This window comes from Bombyx mori, chromosome 3 (genome assembly GCF_030269925.1).
Source record: "Bombyx mori chromosome 3, ASM3026992v2".
NCBI classification, from domain to species: Eukaryota; Metazoa; Arthropoda; class Insecta; order Lepidoptera; family Bombycidae; genus Bombyx; species Bombyx mori.
The window spans coordinates 6,424,642-6,447,650 of record NC_085109.1 but is presented as its reverse complement, the minus strand read 5'-3'; the positions used below and the strand labels follow the sequence as shown (position 1 = coordinate 6,447,650).

Below are 23,009 nucleotides of genomic sequence, written 5' to 3'. Positions count from 1 at the left end.
GTATGTTCTAAAGTAATAAAAAATATAAGATAAATTGCGAATTCTCAAATACAAATAAGTAAGTTGACTAATTGCAATCCTTTAATTCTTTTAATAATTTATAATCAAGAGTGCTCATTAATTTACGCGCTATCGTAAAGTGGTTTTACTGCGTCCTGCGTTATCCATAAAATAGGCAATATCCCTTACAAAGCGGCCATTCAGCCACTATCTGGTCATTTATGACGAGAGATGAAACAACGGGCTTTTAGTGATGTGCTTACGTTACGAACATGACACTATGAAGTTATTATAAGTATAGTGTGGAAAAAAAAAACTAATTTTGAAATCCTAATAAATTTTCGATCGCTTTGGTCTTTTGCTAGTGAACTGACAGTAATTCAATAATGTGCTAAATTGAAAGTTACAATTGGTTTTAGAAACATAATCGAAATCACTGTTTTGTCTAGATTTGACACGTAAATATCAAACCCACTAAACATGATTCATGATATTATTTTAAATTTAGTTATATCGATATAATGTGTACATCACTAATCGTCGCCGCTGTGTCGAAAGAGTGCAGTGCTTCAGAAGCTGGCTTCGTCGTCGTGGTATCTAACTCGAGGGGTTCGTCGACCTCTTTTAACATGTCTACTCGGGTGATTGTTGCATGAACCATAAGTGGATGACCGAATGTGACACGCGTTTCAGGAATGCGCATGCCTTATGACCATGCAGCCATATGGTATCAGTAATAGTTTGATACAAGATAGGGATTTAATTTTGCTTCGTTAAGGCTCCGTGCTTTATACATAATATGTACAAAAGTACATGGAATCGGTAAAATTAATGTTAAAGTCTTCAAATAAAAATCGCAAATTTGTGAACACAATATAACATAATATTGATCGATTCGAAATGTTTCTTTTTTTTATATTAAAGTCAGTCGTCTCAGAGGCTTTTAAATCGACATGACTTTACCATTGTTTGAGTAGTTTCACCAATAAGAACAATCGGAGAGAAACTTATGGCTTACTTTTTTTCAAAAAAAATTTCAAATAATATTTACTAAACATTTTAACTCGTTTAATAAGGACGACTAGAACTAGAAAAACGTCTGCACCAGAGACTACTGACCATTCATTTTAATGCGTATTTGGCTGATCAAGATCATGACCTATTTTTTAATAAATGGTTATCAGAGCCGACTGGTATCATTGTGTGTATGCCATCACCCATCTTCAGACATGAGTTCTAAGTCTTAATTGTATAGTATAGAGGGTGCCCCGCCCTTAAACCGGAGCGTATTGCTTCGCGGCAATAAATAGGCCGGGTGATGGTATTTACCCATTCATCCAGCAATGCTGTAATAGAATATGAAATATGATATGAAAGAAATAAGTTTAAAATTTAACTTCGGGTCCTTTTAAGTACAATTCACTGCGCACTTATATATGAATATAACTTATAATCTTTTTCTGCTCTATGCAAAGCAAATAATTGAAGCGAACGGATATAAATTTGTAATGGCGTGTAGCTCCCAAAATCGGCAAATGGCGCTATAAAGCTACGTGCTCTTTTGTATTTATTTTGCTTAAATTTACCATCAAACATATTCAGATGAGCTGTCAGCTGATCAACCCATCTGCATCAACTGCAAATAACTAAGCTTTGTTTGAATTTATTCGTGTAAATCATATTTCGGCATGACCTTTATTTTGTAAAGAATTTTTTTTAAGACAAACACAAAATAAATCCCTTTGAGTGCTATGGATGGATTTAAGATCAGCAAGTCTAAGATAAGCGGATTTAGCTTTGATGGTGAATGAAAACAATTCGTAAACTCACTGAGTTAGGAGTGAAGTGTTTTTCAACAATATCGATCAGCACTGTTGATATTTGTTAGGCTTAAGCCAAAGTGTGTTAATTTAATTCGTAAGCGGAGTTGTCGTTAAGCCGATACTAAAAATAGGTAAACCTCACATGAGGTCTTTGTCCCGAACAACACCTAATTTCTGAGTGCATTAATTACATCGTGCAGTGTCAAAAATTCAAATTTTTTTTTTTGTTCTGCCTATTCTATTAACCTCAAGGGGTTATTCTACATTCACCGAGCTAGTAGGTGAGCTCACGGGGCTCAAACCGGGAGTGTTGCTAACACTGGCCCTAGCAAGAGCAGTGCTTCGCAGAATCTACCACCGGATCGGAAACGTGACCTACTGAGAAGATCCGGCGAGAAACTCAGTGGACTGTGTCTATGGGTTAATTTACTCGTCGAGCCCTTCGTCGCAAGCGACGGGTTCGGCGAGGACGGTGACCGGTGCTTGAGGTACCTAAAAGCACCGCTAATGGTCGGTAGGATCCATAATGACGTGTTTAGGGCATATCCCAATAAGGTTGAAAACGACAAAAGCTATGAGAACTTTCGTTGGATACGAAAATTTCTTGCTACAACTATAAGTCCGACGCGTAGATCTATTGTTTAATATGCCGAGAAGTCCTAAGTCAACACAAATATCTCATTTACGATGGATCCTAGGTCAACAGAGACTTTTGACTTTCACTGTTTCATAAATACCGACTGATAAAAATCGTCTCTTTGTCTACAGTAATTGTATTATATAACACTCCAATTTTATTTATATGTAAAAAAAAAGAACATAGTATTCCTAACCTAAACAAAACATTATCTAACTATAAGTACACCATTGTGGACACGACCTGGACACGGCGGAGCATACGCTCGCTGTCTGCCCCGCTTGGGAGGTGCAGCGCCGTGTCCTGGTCGCAAAGATAGGACCTGACTTGTCGCTGCCTGGCGTCGTGGCGTCGATGCTTGGCAGCGATGAGTCATGGAAGGCTATGCTCGACTTCTGCGAGTGCACCATCTCGCAGAAGGAGGCGGCGGGGCGAGTGAGGGAAAGCTCTCCTCACTACGCAGAAACCCGCCGCCGCCGAGCAGGGGGTCGGGACCGGGGTCGTATCCGTGACCTGGCCCCCTAAGAGCTAGGGGTCCCACCCGTTTTGTGCGGGGAGGGACCCAGACGAGGGGTGGCGTGCTCTGCACGCTCACCCGCAATAGGAAGCCGGGTGATGGTAGACCGCGTTCCCCCGACCGCTCTGGGGGAAGGTGTAACGCGGCGCCATCAAAGCGGGCTCTCGGCCCGCTGAACGAGGGAACCGGTGGTCGTTTCGCTGGCGGCCACCGGTCCGGCGTCCGTGGGACGGTGGGATGGATGTAATGTGCTCTGCGTCAACCCTGTCCCGCCGTTTCAATAGCCCCGACTGGGCTCCGGCCCGGTCCGAGGTAGGGCGCCGGTTGTGAGCGGCAGGAGTTTTTAGTGAGGTTCAACTCCCACATACCCCACCTGCCGCGCGGGTGGGGATCCGGCGATTTTCTCCTGTGGAAAAAAAAAAAAAAAAAAAAACTATAAGTAAATAACAAAAGAATGTATTTCGATTTTTACCTTTTATTGCTTTAATAATAATTTGTAATAATAAAAATAATTGCTTTATCATCGAAGTTGGACCTTATAGTTTTATGTTTTCTTTTATTGTTCTGTTTGAACGGACAAACTCACAGTCCATCTGTTAAAAAAATGATCTCGTGTAAGCAGTAAAATGAAATTTGCAAAATTTATAAATTTACTCACATCGAATGGCGTTAGGGCGTAAGTAATGTGAAAACACACTGGTAAGTATTATGTCCGTTCTGCTGATTACTACAGAAGTAGCCATGCATTCTGTTTTGACTCAGTATACAATAAAATGGAGGCTTCGACTTCATACGTACGCATGCGACTGTATTCATATTCAGATGTCCATAGATTAACCAATTAAGAATGACCGTGAACTTGCTTGCTTTTTCTTCACCGTAAAGTTCATAAACATTGTTTTCTCTCCTTCTCTCAGAACCACCGAAAATGAATCTCAAGTATTCAGTATTTAGGGCATCCAGTGCGCAAAGCAAATTATTTTTTAAGAATTCACGCTGACAGCCATGTTAAACTACGTATGAAAATACCTTTTCCAGTTGATTTCCCGCGGGAACAACAGCACAAGCAGAATAAATGCTCGGTGAGATTTTGCTCGTGTGCGACTCCTGAGTTTCGTGTATTGAAATGGAAAATGTGTCGATAATAGGTACTAAATTAGCATCGAACGACATCGTCACATGTGTTGTTTTTCCATTTCGCGATCTTCAAGCTCCAATGGAATAGAATAGAAAAAAGAAAAACTACTAAAATTAAGGCTGTAATTTGGATTTAAACAATAACACGAGCAAGACGAAACTGATTTGAGTTTTCGGCGCTGCTCGGTAAATTTATTATTTAGACAATCCCGTACAAAAGCTACGTAATATATTATAAGTAACTAGCGACCCGCCCTCGCTTCGCTTCGGAAACATCAAATTTTATTATTGATAGCTGATATGTTACCCGGGGTTATTGTCGTATCGCAGGTGACGCTGTGGGGCGAAACTAGTCTAAAAAAGTAGCCTAAGTTACTCCTTATATCATCAGCTACCTACCAGTAAAAGTCTCGTCAAAATCGGTCCAGCCCTTCCAGAGATTAGCCGGAACAAACAGATAGACAGACAAAAATTGTAAAAGTGTTATTTTGGTGTATTTAAATTCATGCATGTAGTAAAAAGCGTTATTTCAATATTACAAACAGACACTCCAATTTTATTTGTATGTATAGATTTTAGATTGTATAAGATTGTAAATGATTGCTTTCACTCTGCGAAACATCGTGCCACATGGCGTCGCATCGCGAGAGCATCGGTATCGCAGGATCCGACTGATGCATGACCACGACCACTCTGTCAAGAGTGTACGAATAGGAAGAAGAATAAGATTTAGTATGAAACTAAAAATAAAAATGACAATTTACAAATTGTTATACATTCGTGACTGAAATCAAATCGGTTATTCTAATTTAATAGAGACTTCGAACTCATGCTTCAAGAACTAAATGTTGCATTTTACTCGACCTCTGCTCACTCATACATATTAGTATGGTTGTGAACAAGCTTTCTAAACTAAAATATTAAAAGCATTAATTATCATTTACATAGAAAAATGAGATTTAGAACGAACCCTTTTAGGAATAAATGTAGATTTAATTCACGCAAAATGAATTCAACATCTTCAATGTTTATTTTTAATTAAAACAATTCAAATGAAATTGTCTGTAAGACCATTAATTAAATAATTTAAATGAGTTTTAAAATCTAATTTGACGCAACATTTTATGATTATTTTCTATAACGAGTTAGAACTTTCAGCAAAATTAAATATTAATGTAATTTTAGAAGACGATTTTGAAATTATTAATATTTACCAAACCGCTTCTAGATATTATTATCGACAGATTACGAGACTCTTGTTTTCTAATACAAGTTCAGCATCCCTGGTTTACCGGTGAATACATATTTAAAAATATCTCCTGAAACGATGACCCAGAAAGCGCATTTTACGATGCACACAAAATATGTATTAATTTCAAAATTAATTAAAGTACCAGTCGTATACAAAGGCCACCCGACGCGATGAAAATTTAAATGGCGACCTATTTCGTTCTGATTACTCGCGAGCCATACCATTCGCTTTCGTTGTCCGCAATAAAGTAATGGAACGGTCGCTAATTAATTTAGGAGCGGAAGCAGTAATGACCTACGTTACTGTCGAAGAACCTTTTGTTAGGAGTGCATGCGAAACTGCATCGTTTGCGACGTCAATTAGGGTCGAAAACTCCATGACGTCTACTGCTTTATGTGTAATTTACTCGACAATACGAATAAAAGTGATTTGGAAATTTATTATAAATTTAACATCTTGTCATCGTAGTAGAAATCATGGTCCAACAGGGTATTAAATAAGTATCGTACCCTAAGGACGCTAAAATAAAAAAAAATCCCTACCGACCATAGGATATGATATGATAAGAGATCAAAAACTCAATCTACGCCCATGAAACCACAACTGAAAAAATTATTGCTTCGCGGCAGAAATATTTTGATCAGCAATTTGATTCAGTGATTTTATCAGCCAACATAAAGACAATTTAAAAAATGCCTAAGATTAAAGAAATACATACAAATGACTCAATCTTAGCCGTAGGGTCGGGAAAACGAGATAGCATACTTGCATCTTCTGGAATATCAACGAAGCCCATTATAATAAGAGCCTCTGCCCAAATGTAAATGAAAATAAAAGCGATCCTTATAATGCAAGTCTAAGTCACACATCCTCCATAATAGTGGGGAAGCAATGATATTCATAAGAGCGACCTAATAGAAATGGATGACGAGAACCGACTGGTCCTAATGAAAGTCACGTATACCCTGATACACTACAATCGAATGAGTCAGCAGCTAACCTGTAACCTTTCCAGAGCTTTGTGCTCTATGTATTTGATTTGTTGCAAATCATTAGAGTGGGTTAGCCATGAGTTTGCGAAAAGAAAATAATTCTAAATTTTTAGCGCGAGATAGCTGCCATTGTAACGTAGCTTAGACTCTAAATATGTACGTTGCTTACGTATGGTGTCTGTAGAATTCGGGGGCTTATCCGGGTGAGCCCTGAACCTTACTACTCATCCAGCATAATACAGCAGTGGTCTAATTCCTGTTCACGCCCAATTCCTGCTCACGCAAAAGCCAGTCACCGTCGACACCCTAGACACGTCGTTACGTCCATTAACCTCAGCACTAGACGCCCTCAACTCTAACACTAGGAGTGGGCCTAGGGAACCTGGTAAACGTACTCTATTATACATCAGCCCGCTGAGTTTCTCGCCGGATCTTCTCAGCGGGTCGCGATTCCGATCCTTTAGTAGATTCAATCGCGAAGCAGCTGCTCTTGAGTTGTTAGGTCTCTTTTGGAGGCGCTCGGACAGTTGTTAGTAAATCCCATCTCTTCTGGCGAGCCTTTGCTCCCCCACCTGTCCCAGTGAAACTGGATAGCAATCACGAAAGCTTAGACTAATTGAAGTAGGAAATTATATAAAATTACGAAATAACTAAATTTAAATGATACAATGAAATAAAATTTAACTTCTTTTTTCTTCTTCCTTAACGAAATACTACTTTGTATTAAAATTGTTAATGACCGAAATAAGTTAAATAGTTAAACATATTTAAGCCAAGATTTACTCAAATAAAGCACTGCTAAAATTGGTCACCTTATAGTGTACCTGATTTATATTGTCACAAGCTAGATTGCAGTAGGCTACTACGTATTTCATTTTCCAGCAACGACGAAGATAAAGTGATAAAATATTTTTTCTACTAGATGTCCTTAGGATATTTAGTCGGATTTATTCCCTAATACTCATTACCCTTGATTCAGTTGGGATCACTGATCATTACGATTTGTATTAAATAATAATTGTAAATGATTTACAAATTAAGTTAGTTTTAAAAATATAGGTTGCAAAATAATTGTCGTCCCAATACAAGACCTTGAATTGAATTTAAACAAATAAAAATTCCACCTGTTTAGAAACTTCCCCACAACTTTCCATTACAATTCTGCTCTGTACCTATTTGGTTGTAGGTCAGTAATAATGGGATTTCAAATAAGTCTTAATGTTATAATAGTAAAACCATCAGAGTTGTTGGTAATCCCCTAGTAATATAGTAAATGTCGAATACTAATGCAATAAATGCAATCAATAAAAATCAACCAAAAAAATCGGCTTAAAGTTTTTCTGCTTTGCTTTAGAAGAATTTCCCTCATTCATTACTCTAGTTCATCGTTATAAAAATTCCATGAGAGTGTTGACATTGCATCAAGAGATGAGAGTATGTATAGTCGTAATCATATTAGAATTACGGCTAAGGATAGATTTGAATCTTCAAATTAATATGCTAGGTACTACAAACTAAACGCAATGTTCTAAATTGTTGATTTCTCGTGTTATAATAACTGCACTAATAAATCACGATGCTAAACAATAGGTTTAATTACCGGCCCTGCTCCAAATGTTGACTGTTGAATAGACAGGAACAATGAGTAGCATTTGAGGAAATGCAATTATGTATGCCGACGGATACATAGTATCATGATGGCAATCAAAATAAACTTAATATAGATCTTTGAGAATGAAGTACAAAGAAAAAAGAGTACTCTGTTAAATGTGAATTTTTGCCGGTATATATTTTTTTCAGTCACATAACCTAACCTCAGTAAATATAATACAAAAAAAAAGATCTCTTTTGAAGACTATTTTACCTCTTTTATTATGTTTATGTTTGAACCTTAGGCGCCCTAAAATCGTCTTCAAAATTTTACTTTTTATTTCTTTCTTCTGGTTTAAATTTAATTTACACATTTACTTTTGTATTTAATACAAATTTGCAGATACTGAGCACTTTTTGTGAGGATTTGTTTTTCGTGACTCGTTTATTATTCACATACAATTTTTATTATTTTCTCATTTTCAATCTGTAACTTTCTGTGCTTACTTATTGTCATCATGATTGTTGAGTTTATTAGTAAGTAGTCTAGTCGTTAGTTAGTTAAGTAGTTTTTCCAATAATGTATTTCATGAAGTTACCTATATATATTAGGTCATAAGGAAAAGCAATGGAATACCCGATCATATGTTAATATTACGTCTAAAATTAGTTTTTGCCACAAATTTAAATTACTGCGATTATTCCTTTGATCAGTATAATAACAAAACTGTTAATTAAATGCCTGTATAACTGAACAGGTTCACAGTGAAACGATATAACTGGTCTGGATAATATTTCAAGTATTACAATCCTAAATCAGGCTTAGTGGTTTAAGCTGGGTAAGGATTCTGTGACCCGGAAATCGCAAGACAGAGATTACTGAACTTCGTACTAGAACCTACTAACGTACTAAAATGCAACTTAAATAAGATAATTGAAAATCGCAGTTAGCTTGAGATACATGTTCTACAATAGATACATATTAAACTGAAAATGTTGTATGTATTTTATGTAGAAAAACCAAGTTGATGGTATTGACAAAATATGTTTCGATTAAAGATATGTCGGATGTATTCGACAGATGATAAAAGAGATAAACAATGAAAGAGAAAATATGTACAGATTGTTTTTAGTTTAGATATATTTGGATATTTCAGTGTAACAAGAATTAGAGGATTTAAAAAGTCGTGCTTTAGCTGCAGGTGATTTCTAGGTAGAGTTTAAGTCTTAAACTTCCAATTTAAATTTTTATTCTTGTGAATTTCTATAGGTTTCACAATTTCAAAATTTTTACTAAAGTGAAGAAATCCGTTAATTTGCCATGCTTAGTAAGACGCTGAAACTAAAATCCAATTTCAAAAATATTTATCAAAATTTCTCAAGACAATCCAAGTTCATATAAGAAAATATCCCGCAAATTTTCTGCTAAGACCAATTTTTCCGTAACAGTGACCCACTATAAATTCAATCAAGAATGTTGCCGAAAAAATAAGTTTGTGTGGTCCGTGATTGCGTGACATATTTTCCTTATTATTATTTCATATGGTCAAAAAGACATCCAGCAAGCAAGCAGCTTCCTACAGACACTTTATTGATACCACGGTACACTGCTTAAATTAAATTTGCTAACAAATAATTTTGAGAAATAAATCCGATATAGAAGACAAGAAAAAACGTTAATGATTTCTTTAATTTGTCAAGCTTCTCTAGGAACTCGTCCAGCTTTGTTTAGGTATAATAAAATAGGAGTAATTTGTTTACAATTCATTACGATCCAATTGTCTCCAATTATTCACTCGTCCTCCTTCTGTCAAAAAAGAAATTTCTGTATGGTTTCTGAACTTGCATTTCCTAATGCTTAATATTCCTTTAATGATTCACTCTTATTTTTAACTGCTGCATCATGAACTCATGCCCATACGATCCCATTGTCTCCAATTATTCACTCGTCTTCCTTCTGTCAAAAAAGTGATTTCTGTATGTTTTTTGAACTTGCATTTCTTAATGCTTAATATTACTTTAATGATTCACTCTTATTTTTAACTGCTGCATCATGAACTACTGCACATACGATCCCATTGTCTCCAATTATTCACTCGTTTTCCTTCTGTCAAAAAAGTGACTTCTGTATGTTTTTTGAACTTGCATTTCTTAATGCTTAATATTACTTTCATGATTCACTCTTATTTTTAACTGCTGCATCATGAACTACTTACTGCACAGTGAAGTCTTTAATTGCGTGCATCCTGACCGTAACTCGACGCCTGATTAATTACGATATGCCATTTTATTGAAGCATAGAAAAACAATCGGCGCTATTATTTCAAATACGAATAAATCATCGACAACTTAATAACGAACTGTTCGTGTTTTAGTATTGTTCCTCATACTTTAGTGCGTACAAAAATAGCACTAGTGCATGACCAAGTAATTCTGCGAAAATCCATTGTTACAATTGTTTTAATGTTGTTCCGTTTTCAAACTACTACTAAATATTATTAGTTTATTTATTTCATTTTCCCAGTTTCTCTTCGGACTGTCCTTTTTATGCTATGACGATGTTTAAATAGAAATCGATGTGATTTTCCTTTTTTTTTGCTTCTGTAATTATTTATTTGTGAACGCGAAAGTTCAGTATTGTGACGTCATAAGTCAATAAACAAACGGTTCAGGCTTCATTGCCTTTCGGAATCAATATTTTTGCTATAGATATTTGGGCGTTGAACTCTGGATGTACTAAACATGGACTTGTATGTGTATGTATCCATTACTCATAATATAGAAGACAGTTGAATATATGTATTACGGAAATGTCAGAGATATTACAAGAAAAAAAAACAGCACGCGATGCAAATTGCCATGTTGACTAGTCAGTCCTATTCTTTTTTTTTTAATGCTTAGTTTTGTGGACGGGCTCACAGCCCACCTGGTGTTAAGTGGTTACTGGAGCCCATAGACATCCACAACGTAAATGCGCCACACACCTTCAGATATAGTTCTAAGGTATTGTAGTATTGTCACAACGGCTACCCCACCCTTCAAACCGAAACGCATTACTGCTTCACGGCAGAAATAGGCGGGGCGGTGGCACCTACCCGTGCGGACTCACAAGAGGTCCTCCCACCAGTATTTAAAAATAAACGAATCTTTTTAATAGAAGCTCAGCTTACTGATGTAAAAATGTATCGATTATATACCCCGTTTTGTTATTAAAATTATTGTCTTGCATCTATTGACCTATCTATAGTTCTATCCAACGAAATCTTCAAAAAGTAATTTTCAGCAATATCAAAGCATCAGAGTAACTTGAAGATTTGCACACGTATCAAGGTCCGATAGAACTTCAATTATTTTATTACTCTGGTCTAATACTCTGACCAGGATAACCGGGTTTAAAAATATATATAATTATGCGACATTTAACTATTGAAGAATGTTTTCTAGTTTTTAAACTACTTCGTATATTTATATTTTATTGTATAAAATGTTAGTAAGATGCAGACGTAAATGGTGCAGGCCTCTATCCTCTGCGACTTAACGATAGACACGACTGATCGTATTCCATATAATAACACGGGTAATATCGGCGTAGCTTGAGGTAATACTCTGAGTATTATCGAGCGACGTCTCGACTTTAATATCTCCTTGGTGACTTATGTCTTATATTATACGTTGGAATGTTTTGGTACATTTTAATGGCCTACAAACAAACGTATAGTATGCCGATTTTGTTCATGTACAGATTCCTTTAAATACTTATATGTTTATTGTCAATAAAAGTTTTTGTTTTGTAACGTCCTTGAAAAAATATAATTGGGAAGTTAGTGCATTTTCCTAGCTGCATTATAAGCCCTTAAGGGCAGATATTACAATCGTATTTCCATGAGGGTTTGAAGAATCATACAATTGAGACTCCGACCCAATGTCGAAAGGTGGGTGACAGCATTCACGCGATGTCTATTGGCTCCGACACATAAGTGGTGTGATCTTGTTCACACATTAACGCAATGAATAAAAGAGGGCTAAATAAAATAAATAAGTGATGTTAAATATATTATAAATTGAATAAAAATAGAATTTGAAAAATCTGCGAAACAGCGAATGGACAAGTCTATCCTGCCTACTTCCTAACCCTATTTCCATACTGCACAGACTTTGAGATCTCTATACGTTAATAAAAATCAGAAGTGCAGTGAACATAGCTGGGCATCAAATGTAATTAAAAACAGCTCCGATGAGGTAGACTAACTACAATTGGTCAAGGTTGGTAGTTTGTTATTGGTAAGAATATCATTACTTGCGTGCTTAATGAAAATGAACAGCATGTCTACGAGAATGATTTTTTTAAAATAGTTAGTTTTTTTTTTGTTACTATTTCGTAGGAATTTGTTTTCGTAAAAATGCCTCTCTTTAAATGTCTAGAACTACGATTTAACACCAATAAATTTTAACGATAACAAATCTAAATGCTTCTGTCATGCAAATATGCTAACGAATGTCTAGCATTCAGCGAATGTCTTGGAAAATAAATTAGTTAGCTAAATAAAGATTAGGATTGTAATTTAGACTAAACAGACAGATTTATAAGGAAAGAAGACTGTGGAACTTCTTGCTATCAATATAATTCAACGAAATGTATTACGAGTATATTTCAAACTTGATTGTGAGTGATCGTTATTGAGTTCATTTGAGATCGTTTATTTGAGAATAGATTGCCGTGTTTACTCAATTTTGTGGTACATATATATCGCTGGTGAACGAAGCAGACGAGCGAGAGAAACAGCGGAACGTTCTCGGTGTGTAACGACATGACATGACAGCGTCAGAACGCGACTTCGAAAAAGCGGCGCGTCACGACACCCTGTCTCAGAAGATCCCCCCTCCCTTTAATAATAACATGTTATTTCCGATGAAAGGCTTAATTTATACTTCTCAATTTTACTTCGTATTGTGCGCTCCGGAATTTGACTCCTTACGTTTTTAGGATACTGAATCCTATAATCCTTATAAATCCTTTTCCCAGATAACCATGTCTTTCTCTCTCGGAAATCGTCAACAACCAAACACACATATAAATTTTATCGAAGATATAACATAGTAGACAATATAAGGATAAGTTAAGGTGACTTACGAGCAGTCAACTAGGAAACTATTAGTTCTGTTTTTCCTTTTAGTCGAATATGAGACACAGCATTAAACACTGGCTGGCAGCCAAAGTCCGGGTAAAAGTCGGTAGTCTTTTTTATTTACGATTGTTTATATCAAAATACTTCAATTTGGACGGTATTTATATACCCGGTTCTTAGGAATGTCTTAAAACCTTTTAGGAGAAAAAAGGTTTCATGGAAAGTACTCCAATGGCTTAAGCGTGTAATGTTCGGTGTAACAAACAATTCGTGTTAGTGAAGGAAGATGGAAGACCTTATCTCTAATGTGTTGCCTTGAAAAAGGGCTCCACCGAAACAAACACAAATTTCCTTTTCAAAGCCAAATTTTTCTCTACCAAAAATAATACATTCAATCATAATTTGGTATAAACGATGATAGAACATTTTTATTTTTATTCGACACAATTAAAAACAAGAGTTATCTGAATATTAAAGTCATAACATTACCCAGTAGGTGTAGGATAGTTGGTAGGTGAAATTCCTTTGACTGTAAAAGTTATATAAAACAAAGTTAATAATGTATGAGTGTGGAAACATAAGATACTGAAACCAATCAATTAGCCATTTACGCTCTAATATCTGCCGATCGATACTACACTAGGGTAAACATGTTCGAGTGTGAACTGCGACTGGATGTGCCTCCGGGATATATTGAGGGTATTTGTACGTTTCTCGTATAAGTAGGAAGTCTTTTATGACATGCAAGTAAAATAGCCAGTATTTTCTTATCAGATACCATTAATTAGCCTTACCAATGACCATAACATCCATAGTTGTATTATATATGTTTGAAAGTGTATTGTTAACTACTTAATCTATCATCATGAAATTTTTCATAGACGATGTCGGGTATATGGACAAGGATACACATTTCATTCAGAAAGTAATACTGTTACGTAATTTTTTTACCTCATTAATTCAAGCGAAGCCTGGTTATTATAGATGGATAATAATTAACGGGTGGATTATACTGTACATAGATTAACTAACAAAAGTTTCGATTTGAATTAAAACCTTTTTTAATTCAATTAAAAGACTGAACCTGACTCATTCGTATTACGTTATAAATTTATTATAATTAACTCACGCACAATCTCCGGTCTGATAGCTCACATAATTCAGGTTTCTCTTTCGTTTTCAATTTATTACATTAGTGTATATTTGTTTTTATTTTTTTATAATTAAAAATACATTGTTTACTGGTGATAGAACGCCTTGTCAGCCGGCACGGGTAGGTAGTACCCGGCCTGGCCTATTTCTGTCGTGAAGCAATAATACGTCTCGGTTTGCAGGTTGGGCAGTCGTACTGTAAAAACTGAGATTTATAACACATATCTTAAGATGGGCGACGGCATTAACGTAGTTGATGGCTATGGACTCCAGTGACCACTTGATGACACCTAGTCTACCGTGAGCTCGTCCATCCATCTTAGTAATAAAAACCTATCATTTTTACCTATTTATAGATTCGTCAGAATCAATATATAATCAATATCCAATATCTTATCGTCTTCTAATACGAACTGATAATGATTTTGCGATTTAGGCGAATTAGGTAGGCGAGCAAACCTTGGGCCAACTCTTGGGCCAACTTTTGGGTACAGCTTGGAGTAGTTACCTGAGCCCATAGACATTACAACGTATATGGTGACCAACCAAACTAAATCCATACACTAAGACACATCTCAATTCTATTACATTACGCTATTCCACGGCTCATTCTCGGCAGATATAAACCTAAACCATTAATCAGCTAAAGCTGATCCAATTTTATTTATTAAATCGTATCCGTTATCACGCTCATTCATCTTCTATTCTGGACCGTTTCCAACACACCCTGTATGTCACTAGTCAACCATAGCTCTCTACCGATAAATTTGACCCAATTACTTGTTCACACACGAAGCAACCCTACTACTAGTACGTGATGCTCATTCGTTTGAACATTAACTAACATTGTATCCAAACGTAGACTCGTGGCAGCGATTAAGCACGTTGGAACCTTATTGGTTTTATCGATATCGAAAGCAAAGGCATGCGAGAGCATTGCGGCAGCTATGTATCGTGTTCTTTGAAGCAACCATTCGAACGGGTCGTGCGATTCTACAACAGATTTTTTATTTTCATAGCTGAAATAGATACATATAGTTTATAAAAAGTATAACTACAAAACAACACTAAAAAACTACAAACAAACATTATTTGTTAATTCCATTATATTTAATTTAATTGTTTTTATCAAATCGAATATTATTCCTCTACATTTCTTAGTCACTTGTTATGTATTGCACAATATATTCTATAAAATCAATTGCATCATGGAATTTAACTGTTAAATGTTAATTAAAGGTTTTTTTCTTGTTTAATTTGATTGGTGTGTTGATTCGATGTTAATATATAAAATACCTTTGTCATTTTATGTTAAGTTCATTTTTATCGCGAAATTTTGCAACAAGATTCCGAATAATACAAGAAAGATTGACAGCGTTAAAACTTCGAACGCTGGTGGGAACCCTCCTTCAACCACTACGCGTTAGTTCTTCACGCTAGAAATAGGGAGGATTTTGGTTACAAGCAGCAGTAAACGATTCTGTTTCTCATCGTTTTACGAACAGTGCAACTTCTGCAACATCGCAACAAATTCTGCAACATCGTTACATTTAACAACACATGTACGTTCATTTCGCGGTCATCGGCTGCAATGGGTTGCGGTTTGCTGGTGCAAATTAACATTTGTTCATGGTGCTGCCATTCCGTTTGTACTTACGTACCTACTCGCTTAAATTCTACGTTTTGTTACGGCGTCGACTTCTGTTTGTGGCGAATTCATAAAGAAAATTCACTCTTTCAACTTTAATAATTTGGTTAGCCGGATGGAAAATTAAATGGGAAAAATAAGGAAAGGGGTTTTTTTTTTGATAATGTATTTTGTAACACACAGCCAACGTTTAGGTTTATTCTGATTTAAGAATGTTTTTACAATTTGTTTACAAAGATCCGTTCCGCTAAGATTCCTTTTCGTTGATTGCTCCATATTCGTACTGTATCGTGAAGATCATTTAAAATAATTATTAGCACGATTTAGGTTTCCAACTGTGACCGGTTCCGTCATAAATAATTAATATTATTACATTTATTCTCAGGAAGTATTTTGTAATTCCGCACACATGTCACAGATTGAAATTACGTATTGAGATTACGTAACGAAATAAGAATGCTTATTTTCGCAAAGTTGTTTATAATTTTTTTGTAGATCTAATGTCTTCTTAGTCGGTCTCTTTATTGCTGAAAGTCGTGTCTAACTTGAAGTGTTGATCACTCGATGCACTATGCTTCTCCGCATTTTCTTGTTCTTGGCGGTCCTTACAGCCTCAGTTATTGGCAGGCCAGTGAGCATCTTTACCAAATCTGACCAGCGGGTAGGTGAACATCCGCGTGATCTTCTCCCGTCAACCCGACCAATTACCATCAACTTCTCTAGGCTATCAGGGTATCTACGAGAGATATGACCGAAGTACTTGAAAATCCACTGGAAGCGTATGGATAGCGAATAGCTTTGTGGTAATACCATATAATATATAATGTATTGTGGGCTTATCCCACATTTCATGCACACACATTTACTCTTGACAATATAATACTTATATAATATATTTATTTAATATAATTATTAATACACACAGAGTATACATTCACACATATAACATATATATTAATATATTATTACTACATTACATATAAAACAGACATACACACACGACAATTTATCGTACCGCGTCAATCAGCTGGTCGCCCGTTCGTTTGCGCTGTGGACACGCGCGCTTGAACGGAATGTCGCGGGTAGCTGGGAAATATACTCTTGCGCAGCTGATCGCGGCTAGCCACGCCCCCAGTCGAAACTTACCTCGTACTGAACGCACGTCGCTTTTGCTAATAATTTACTGTTGTATTGTTTTCGAAGTTTTTTCCTCAATTTTGATAACACGCTTTCTTTGTGTCTATCGTTGCTGTATTGTCGTAAAGTGTAAAGTGTCTTCTGTGTACTGTTTATAAACTGAATATCTGTCTGTGCTCATAACCTTCCATTCTTCATAATTTTAATAATTATAGACTGTGTTGTATTTTCGTGTGGACTAAGTGTTAATTGTAATAAACATTCCATTAGTGTGCAAGGTGTCGATTTTAATTTATTATTCGAACACCGACGGCGCCTACTCAGGTACTTACTTACCTTTCCCTCAATTACGCTACAAGTCCGGACGACCCGTACATACTCATCCACATCCATACGGGAGACCTACAATTCTCGTCTATACTGGTGACCCCTGAAGAACACCATAATGAGCAGCAGTAATTCTGTCGAGACCGCTGGTTCTCATGGAGGTAGCAGTGTAAAACCCCGACGAATGAAAAAAATGTGCGTTTCCACTGTACACGACAACGACATTTTGTCGTCCGACATTCGGAAGTTCACTTTGAAGGTGCCTCCGTTTTCTCCAGAGGACCCAGAAATTTGGTTCGCACTTCTTGAAGGCCAGTTCGAAAACTATGGTATTACAGAGGACCACATAAAGTTCAACAATGTTATCACTAACTTAGATATTCCTCACGCAAAGGCGGTAAAGGATATCATCGTGCATCCTCCGACTAGCAATCGCTACGAGAAAATTAAGAGCGAGCTCATCAGACGTCTCTCCGCTTCCCATGAAAAGAAGGTCGAGCAATTACTAACTCATGAGGAGTTGGGCGACCGAAAACCATCGCAGTTTCTAAGACATCTTATGGACTTGGCCGGACCGTCCGTTCCACATGAGTTCATCCGAACTATCTGGAGTAACCGCCTGCCGAACAGTATCCAGACGGTACTAGCATCGCAGCCTACCCATTCACTAGAACAGCTGTCGGACCTTGCTGACCGAATACAGGAAATAACTACTCCATGCAACGTCGCAGCTACTTCGACATGCGGGACGAGTAGTGTCAGCCAGTCTAGTGAGATCGCAGAGTTGAGGAAAATGGTGGAACGCCTCGCATTAAAACTCGAAGACCAGACTCGCGCCACAAACCGCTCCCAGAACCGTTCGAACCGAACTCGACCTCGGTGGCGTTCGACATCCCGCAGCAGAACACGATCTGCTTCCAGCTATCGACGGTACCCCGTTTGTTGGTACCACGCGAAGTTTGGGGTTAAGGCAAGCAAATGCCAGAAGCCGTGCGACTACAACGAGTCGGGAAATGCCACAGGCAGTCGATAATGGCGACAGACGACTGCCTCAACTCTCCAGGTCGCCTCTTCGTAACTGACCGCACCACGAAAACCCAGTTTTTGGTCGACACCGGTAGCGACCTCTGCGTTTTCCCAAGGACCCAGCTACGGGAGCGTCGTGCACCAACCAGCTACAAACTGACAGCAGCCAATGGATCAACCATTGACACGTATGGGTACTCGCAGCTCAACCTGGACCTTGGACTCCGACGCAACTACCCATGGAGATTTATAGTGGCTGATGTGACGAAGCCCATTATAGGTGTAGATTTTTTGTGTCACTATAACCTGATTGTAGATTGTAAGAATCGGAAATTAATTGACAACACCACTACCCTGTCTGCTCCAGCTTCACTGGCCTCCGATACTAACGATATTCTTTTTGTGAAGGTTCCGACTGGCGATTCCCACTACCATGCTTTGCTTTCGCGCGATTTTCCTGAAATTACGCGACCAGCTGGTACACAACGTACGGTAAGCCACAATACACAACACCACATTAGGACTACACCAGGGCCTCCAGTCGCTTGTGCACCTAGGCGTTTAGCACCCGAGAAATTGAAGGTGGCAAAAGCGGAATTTGAGTCCATGCTAGCCGATGGTACAGCTAGACCGTCTGATAGCCCATGGTCATCACCATTACACCTGGCACCGAAAAAAGACAACGGTTGGCGCCCTTGTGGTGACTATAGGCAACTCAACGCCCGGACCATCCCAGATAGGTATCCAGTACGTCATATACACGACTTTGCGCACAATATCGCTGGTTGTAGTACGTTTAGCACCATCGACCTTGTGAAAGCCTACAACCAAATACCAGTCTGTGCCGACGATATACCAAAAACCGCGATCACCACCCCCTTTGGAATGTATGAATTCCCGTTCATGACATTTGGGCTACGAAATGCTAGCCAAACATTTCAAAGATTTGTAGATGAGATGATGCGCGGGCTAGATTTCGTTTACTGTTATTTGGACGATTTTCTCATATTTAGCAGGGACAGCATTCAGCATGAGCAGCATCTGCGCCAAGTATTTACCAGACTTAGGAACTACGGGATGGTAATCAACTTGTCCAAGTGTGTTTTTGGGGCTCCCGAGGTAACTTTTCTAGGTTACCGTATCTCGGAGAGCGGAACCAAACCACTGGACGAGAAGGTACAAGCCATCAAAAACTTTCCCCCACCCAAAGACGTTAGGACGCTTAGACGGTTTTTAGGTATGGCCAATTTTTATAGGCGGTTTCTGCCTAATGCTGCCCAAATACAAGCTCCTCTTAACGCCCTACTTATGGGTTCAGTCAAAGGCTCCACTCCCATTAGCCTTAATGACGTTGCTCTGAAAGCTTTCGCAGAGACCAAGGAAAGCCTCTCCAATGCGGCACTCCTGGCACATCCAGATTGTCAGGCTAAGCTGTCTTTGGTTACAGACGCATCTGATTTGGCTATAGGGGCTGTTTTGCAACAGCTGAAAAATGACACGTGGGAGCCTCTAGGCTTTTTCTCCCGTAAGCTGAGTCCATCGCAGAACAAGTACTCCCCGTATGATCGCGAACTTCTTGCAATCTACGAGGCGATCAAGTACTTTCGACATATGCTTGAAGCGAGACACTTCACGATTTATACTGATCATAAGCCAATCAGTTTTGCCTTCCACGAAAGGAAGCAAAATTGTTCGCCCAGGCAATTTCGTCACTTGGACTTCATATCCCAGTTCACGACGGATATAAGGCACATCTCCGGCAAAAATAACGTTGTGGCCGACACCTTATCTCGCGTCGATGAACTGGAGGCTCCAATTTGTCTCACCGACCTCGCAAATGCTCAAAACTGCGATCCCGAACTGGCTCAATATTTAACGGACAGCTTATCTCTCCGTCTCAAAAAGATGGACTATCCTGGATGCCGTAATCCTTTGTACTGTGACATCAGTACACCGACACCCAGGCCATTCATCACAAAGGATTACCGCAAACAGGTATTCCAAAGTCTCCACTCGCTAAGTCACCCCGGCGCTTCCGCGACTGCCAAGTTGGTAGCCGATCGATTTGTTTGGCCTGGGGTCCGAAAAGACTGTAGAAACTGGGCTAGGTCATGTTTATCATGCCAACGCGCAAAAGTTAGTCGACACGTGTCTGCACCCTTGGGCACTTTCGACGCACCAACTGCACGTTTCAGGCATGTCCACATAGACCTGATAGGCCCACTCCCGGTATCACAGGGATACAGGTATTGTCTCACGGCTATAGACCGGTTCACTCGATGGCCGGAAGTCATGCCCATACCCGATATTACCGCAGAAACGGTGGCTAAGGCACTGATTTCAGGCTGGATATCCCGATTCGGTTGCCCGACAGATATTGTTACAGACCGCGGCCGTCAATTCGAGTCCGCGCTGTTTCAGTATCTGGCAAAAACCACTGGATTCCAGCATAAACGCACAACTGCCTACCATCCCGCGTGTAACGGTCTTATGGAACGCTTCCACAGGCAGCTAAAAGCTTCCATCGTATGCCACGCTAACGACAATTGGTCAGAAGTCCTACCTTTTGTACTACTCGGTATCCGTAGCGCGTTCAAGGAAGACTTACAGACTTCATCTGCTGAGTTGCTGTACGGCGAGCCGTTAAGACTGCCCGGCGAATTTTTCGAGCCGAGCACAGCCTGTACTACTGATTTATCAGATTTTACGGCTCGTCTACGCTCATTCGCCGAGAAATTAAAACCGGTTCCCGCTTCTCGCCATAACAAACAAAATATTTTTATTTTCAAAGAGCTCAAGAACGCGGAGTACGTCTTCCTACGTGAAGATGCTTCGCGTCCTCCTCTTACGCCAGCCTATACTGGCCCTCATAAAGTACTAGAACGACGTGACAAGACGTTCAAACTTCTGATCAAAGGTAACTCTGTCACCGTCTCTATTGACCGCTTAAAACCTGCGTATTACCTTACTGTTCATGAAGGCCTGTTAGATAATACACTTTCACCTGACATATCTGAACCCGATGTTGCGGTAGCTCCATCACCTGACAGAGCTGCACCTACAACTACACGTTCCGGTCGACATGTCAGATTCCCGGATTTTTATCGCCCCTAACCAGGTCTCTGGGGGGGAGTGATGTGGGCTTATCCCACATTTCATGCACACACATTTACTCTTGACAATATAATACTTATATAATATATTTATTTAATATAATTATTAATACACACAGAGTATACATTCACACATATAACATATATATTAATATATTATTACTACATTACATATAAAACAGACATACACACACGACAATTTATCGTACCGCGTCAATCAGCTGGTCGCCCGTTCGTTTGCGCTGTGGACACGCGCGCTTGAACGGAATGTCGCGGGTAGCTGGGAAATATACTCTTGCGCAGCTGATCGCGGCTAGCCACGCCCCCAGTCGAAACATACCTCGTACTGAACGCACGTCGCTTTTGCTAATAATTTACTGTTGTATTGTTTTCGAAGTTTTTTCCTCAATTTTGATAACACGCTTTCTTTGTGTCTATCGTTGCTGTATTGTCGTAAAGTGTAAAGTGTCTTCTGTGTACTGTTTATAAACTGAATATCTGTCTGTGCTCATAACCTTCCATTCTTCATAATTTTAATAATTATAGACTGTGTTGTATTTTCGTGTGGACTAAGTGTTAATTGTAATAAACATTCCATTAGTGTGCAAGGTGTCGATTTTAATTTATTATTCGAACACCGACGGCGCCTACTCAGGTACTTACTTACCTTTCCCTCAATTACGCTACAAGTCCGGACGACCCGTACATACTCATCCACATCCATACGGGAGACCTACAATTCTCGTCTATAGTATAATGTAATAATATATAATAATAGTATTTTTACTGGTAGTAGGACCTCTTGTGAGTCCGCACGGGTAGGTACCACCACCCCACTTATTTCTGCCGTGAAGCAGTAATGCGTTTCGGTTTGAAGGATGGGGTAGCCGTTATAACTGTACTGAGACCTTAGAACTTATATCTCGAGTTGGGTGGCGCATTTACATTGTAGATGTCTATGGGCTCCAGTAACCACTTAACACCAGGTGGGCTGTGAGCTCGTCCACCCATCTAAGCAATAAAAAAAAAATAAAAAAAATACCGAGCTTTTTAAGAATGGAAAAGTCCGTCCGGTGTGCAATTCATGGAATTCGCAACATCCACAGATCTAATGCAATATTATAATTGCAATTATTAATTATGCAATATATTAATTTAGTAAACAGGAGACAATGAATATTTCTAAATTTCTTACTACGTCGTCAATTTTATTCTGTGAACATCGCAGCTGTATGTACATAGTATACGCGCAATAATTTTATAATTAAACTCACCACTCATTGCGTATCACAAACGTAATTAGCATTGTAACAGTCTCTCAATTGCTTAAGATTTTATAACGAATGCGAGTTTAACGGCTTTTTTATTTCTTAACTAATGAATTACTAATATGTTTTGATTTAATTACGTTGAATTATTGTTTATATTATATTCAAGGTTAGATTTTAATTGGTTTCTCGGGTTTACTTGAAATTTTAATTAGTTTAACCTATCCCTTTTGGTTTGATTTTTTTTAAACCTTTAAATAGGAG

General features: G+C 38.3%; 2 protein-coding genes across 2 annotated transcripts in view; one reads left to right on the top strand and one right to left on the bottom strand.

Moving 5' to 3' along the window:
- Positions 1-23,009, bottom strand: part of LOC101742414 (rap1 GTPase-activating protein 1) — a 391,261-nt gene that overhangs the window by 338,461 nt on the left and 29,791 nt on the right. The window lies entirely within an intron of this gene.
- LOC134200833 (uncharacterized) lies at positions 17,457-18,371 on the top strand. Its single transcript, XM_062674611.1, has one exon. It carries the CDS (start codon positions 17,457-17,459, stop codon positions 18,369-18,371), a length of 915 nt encoding a protein of 304 aa, XP_062530595.1.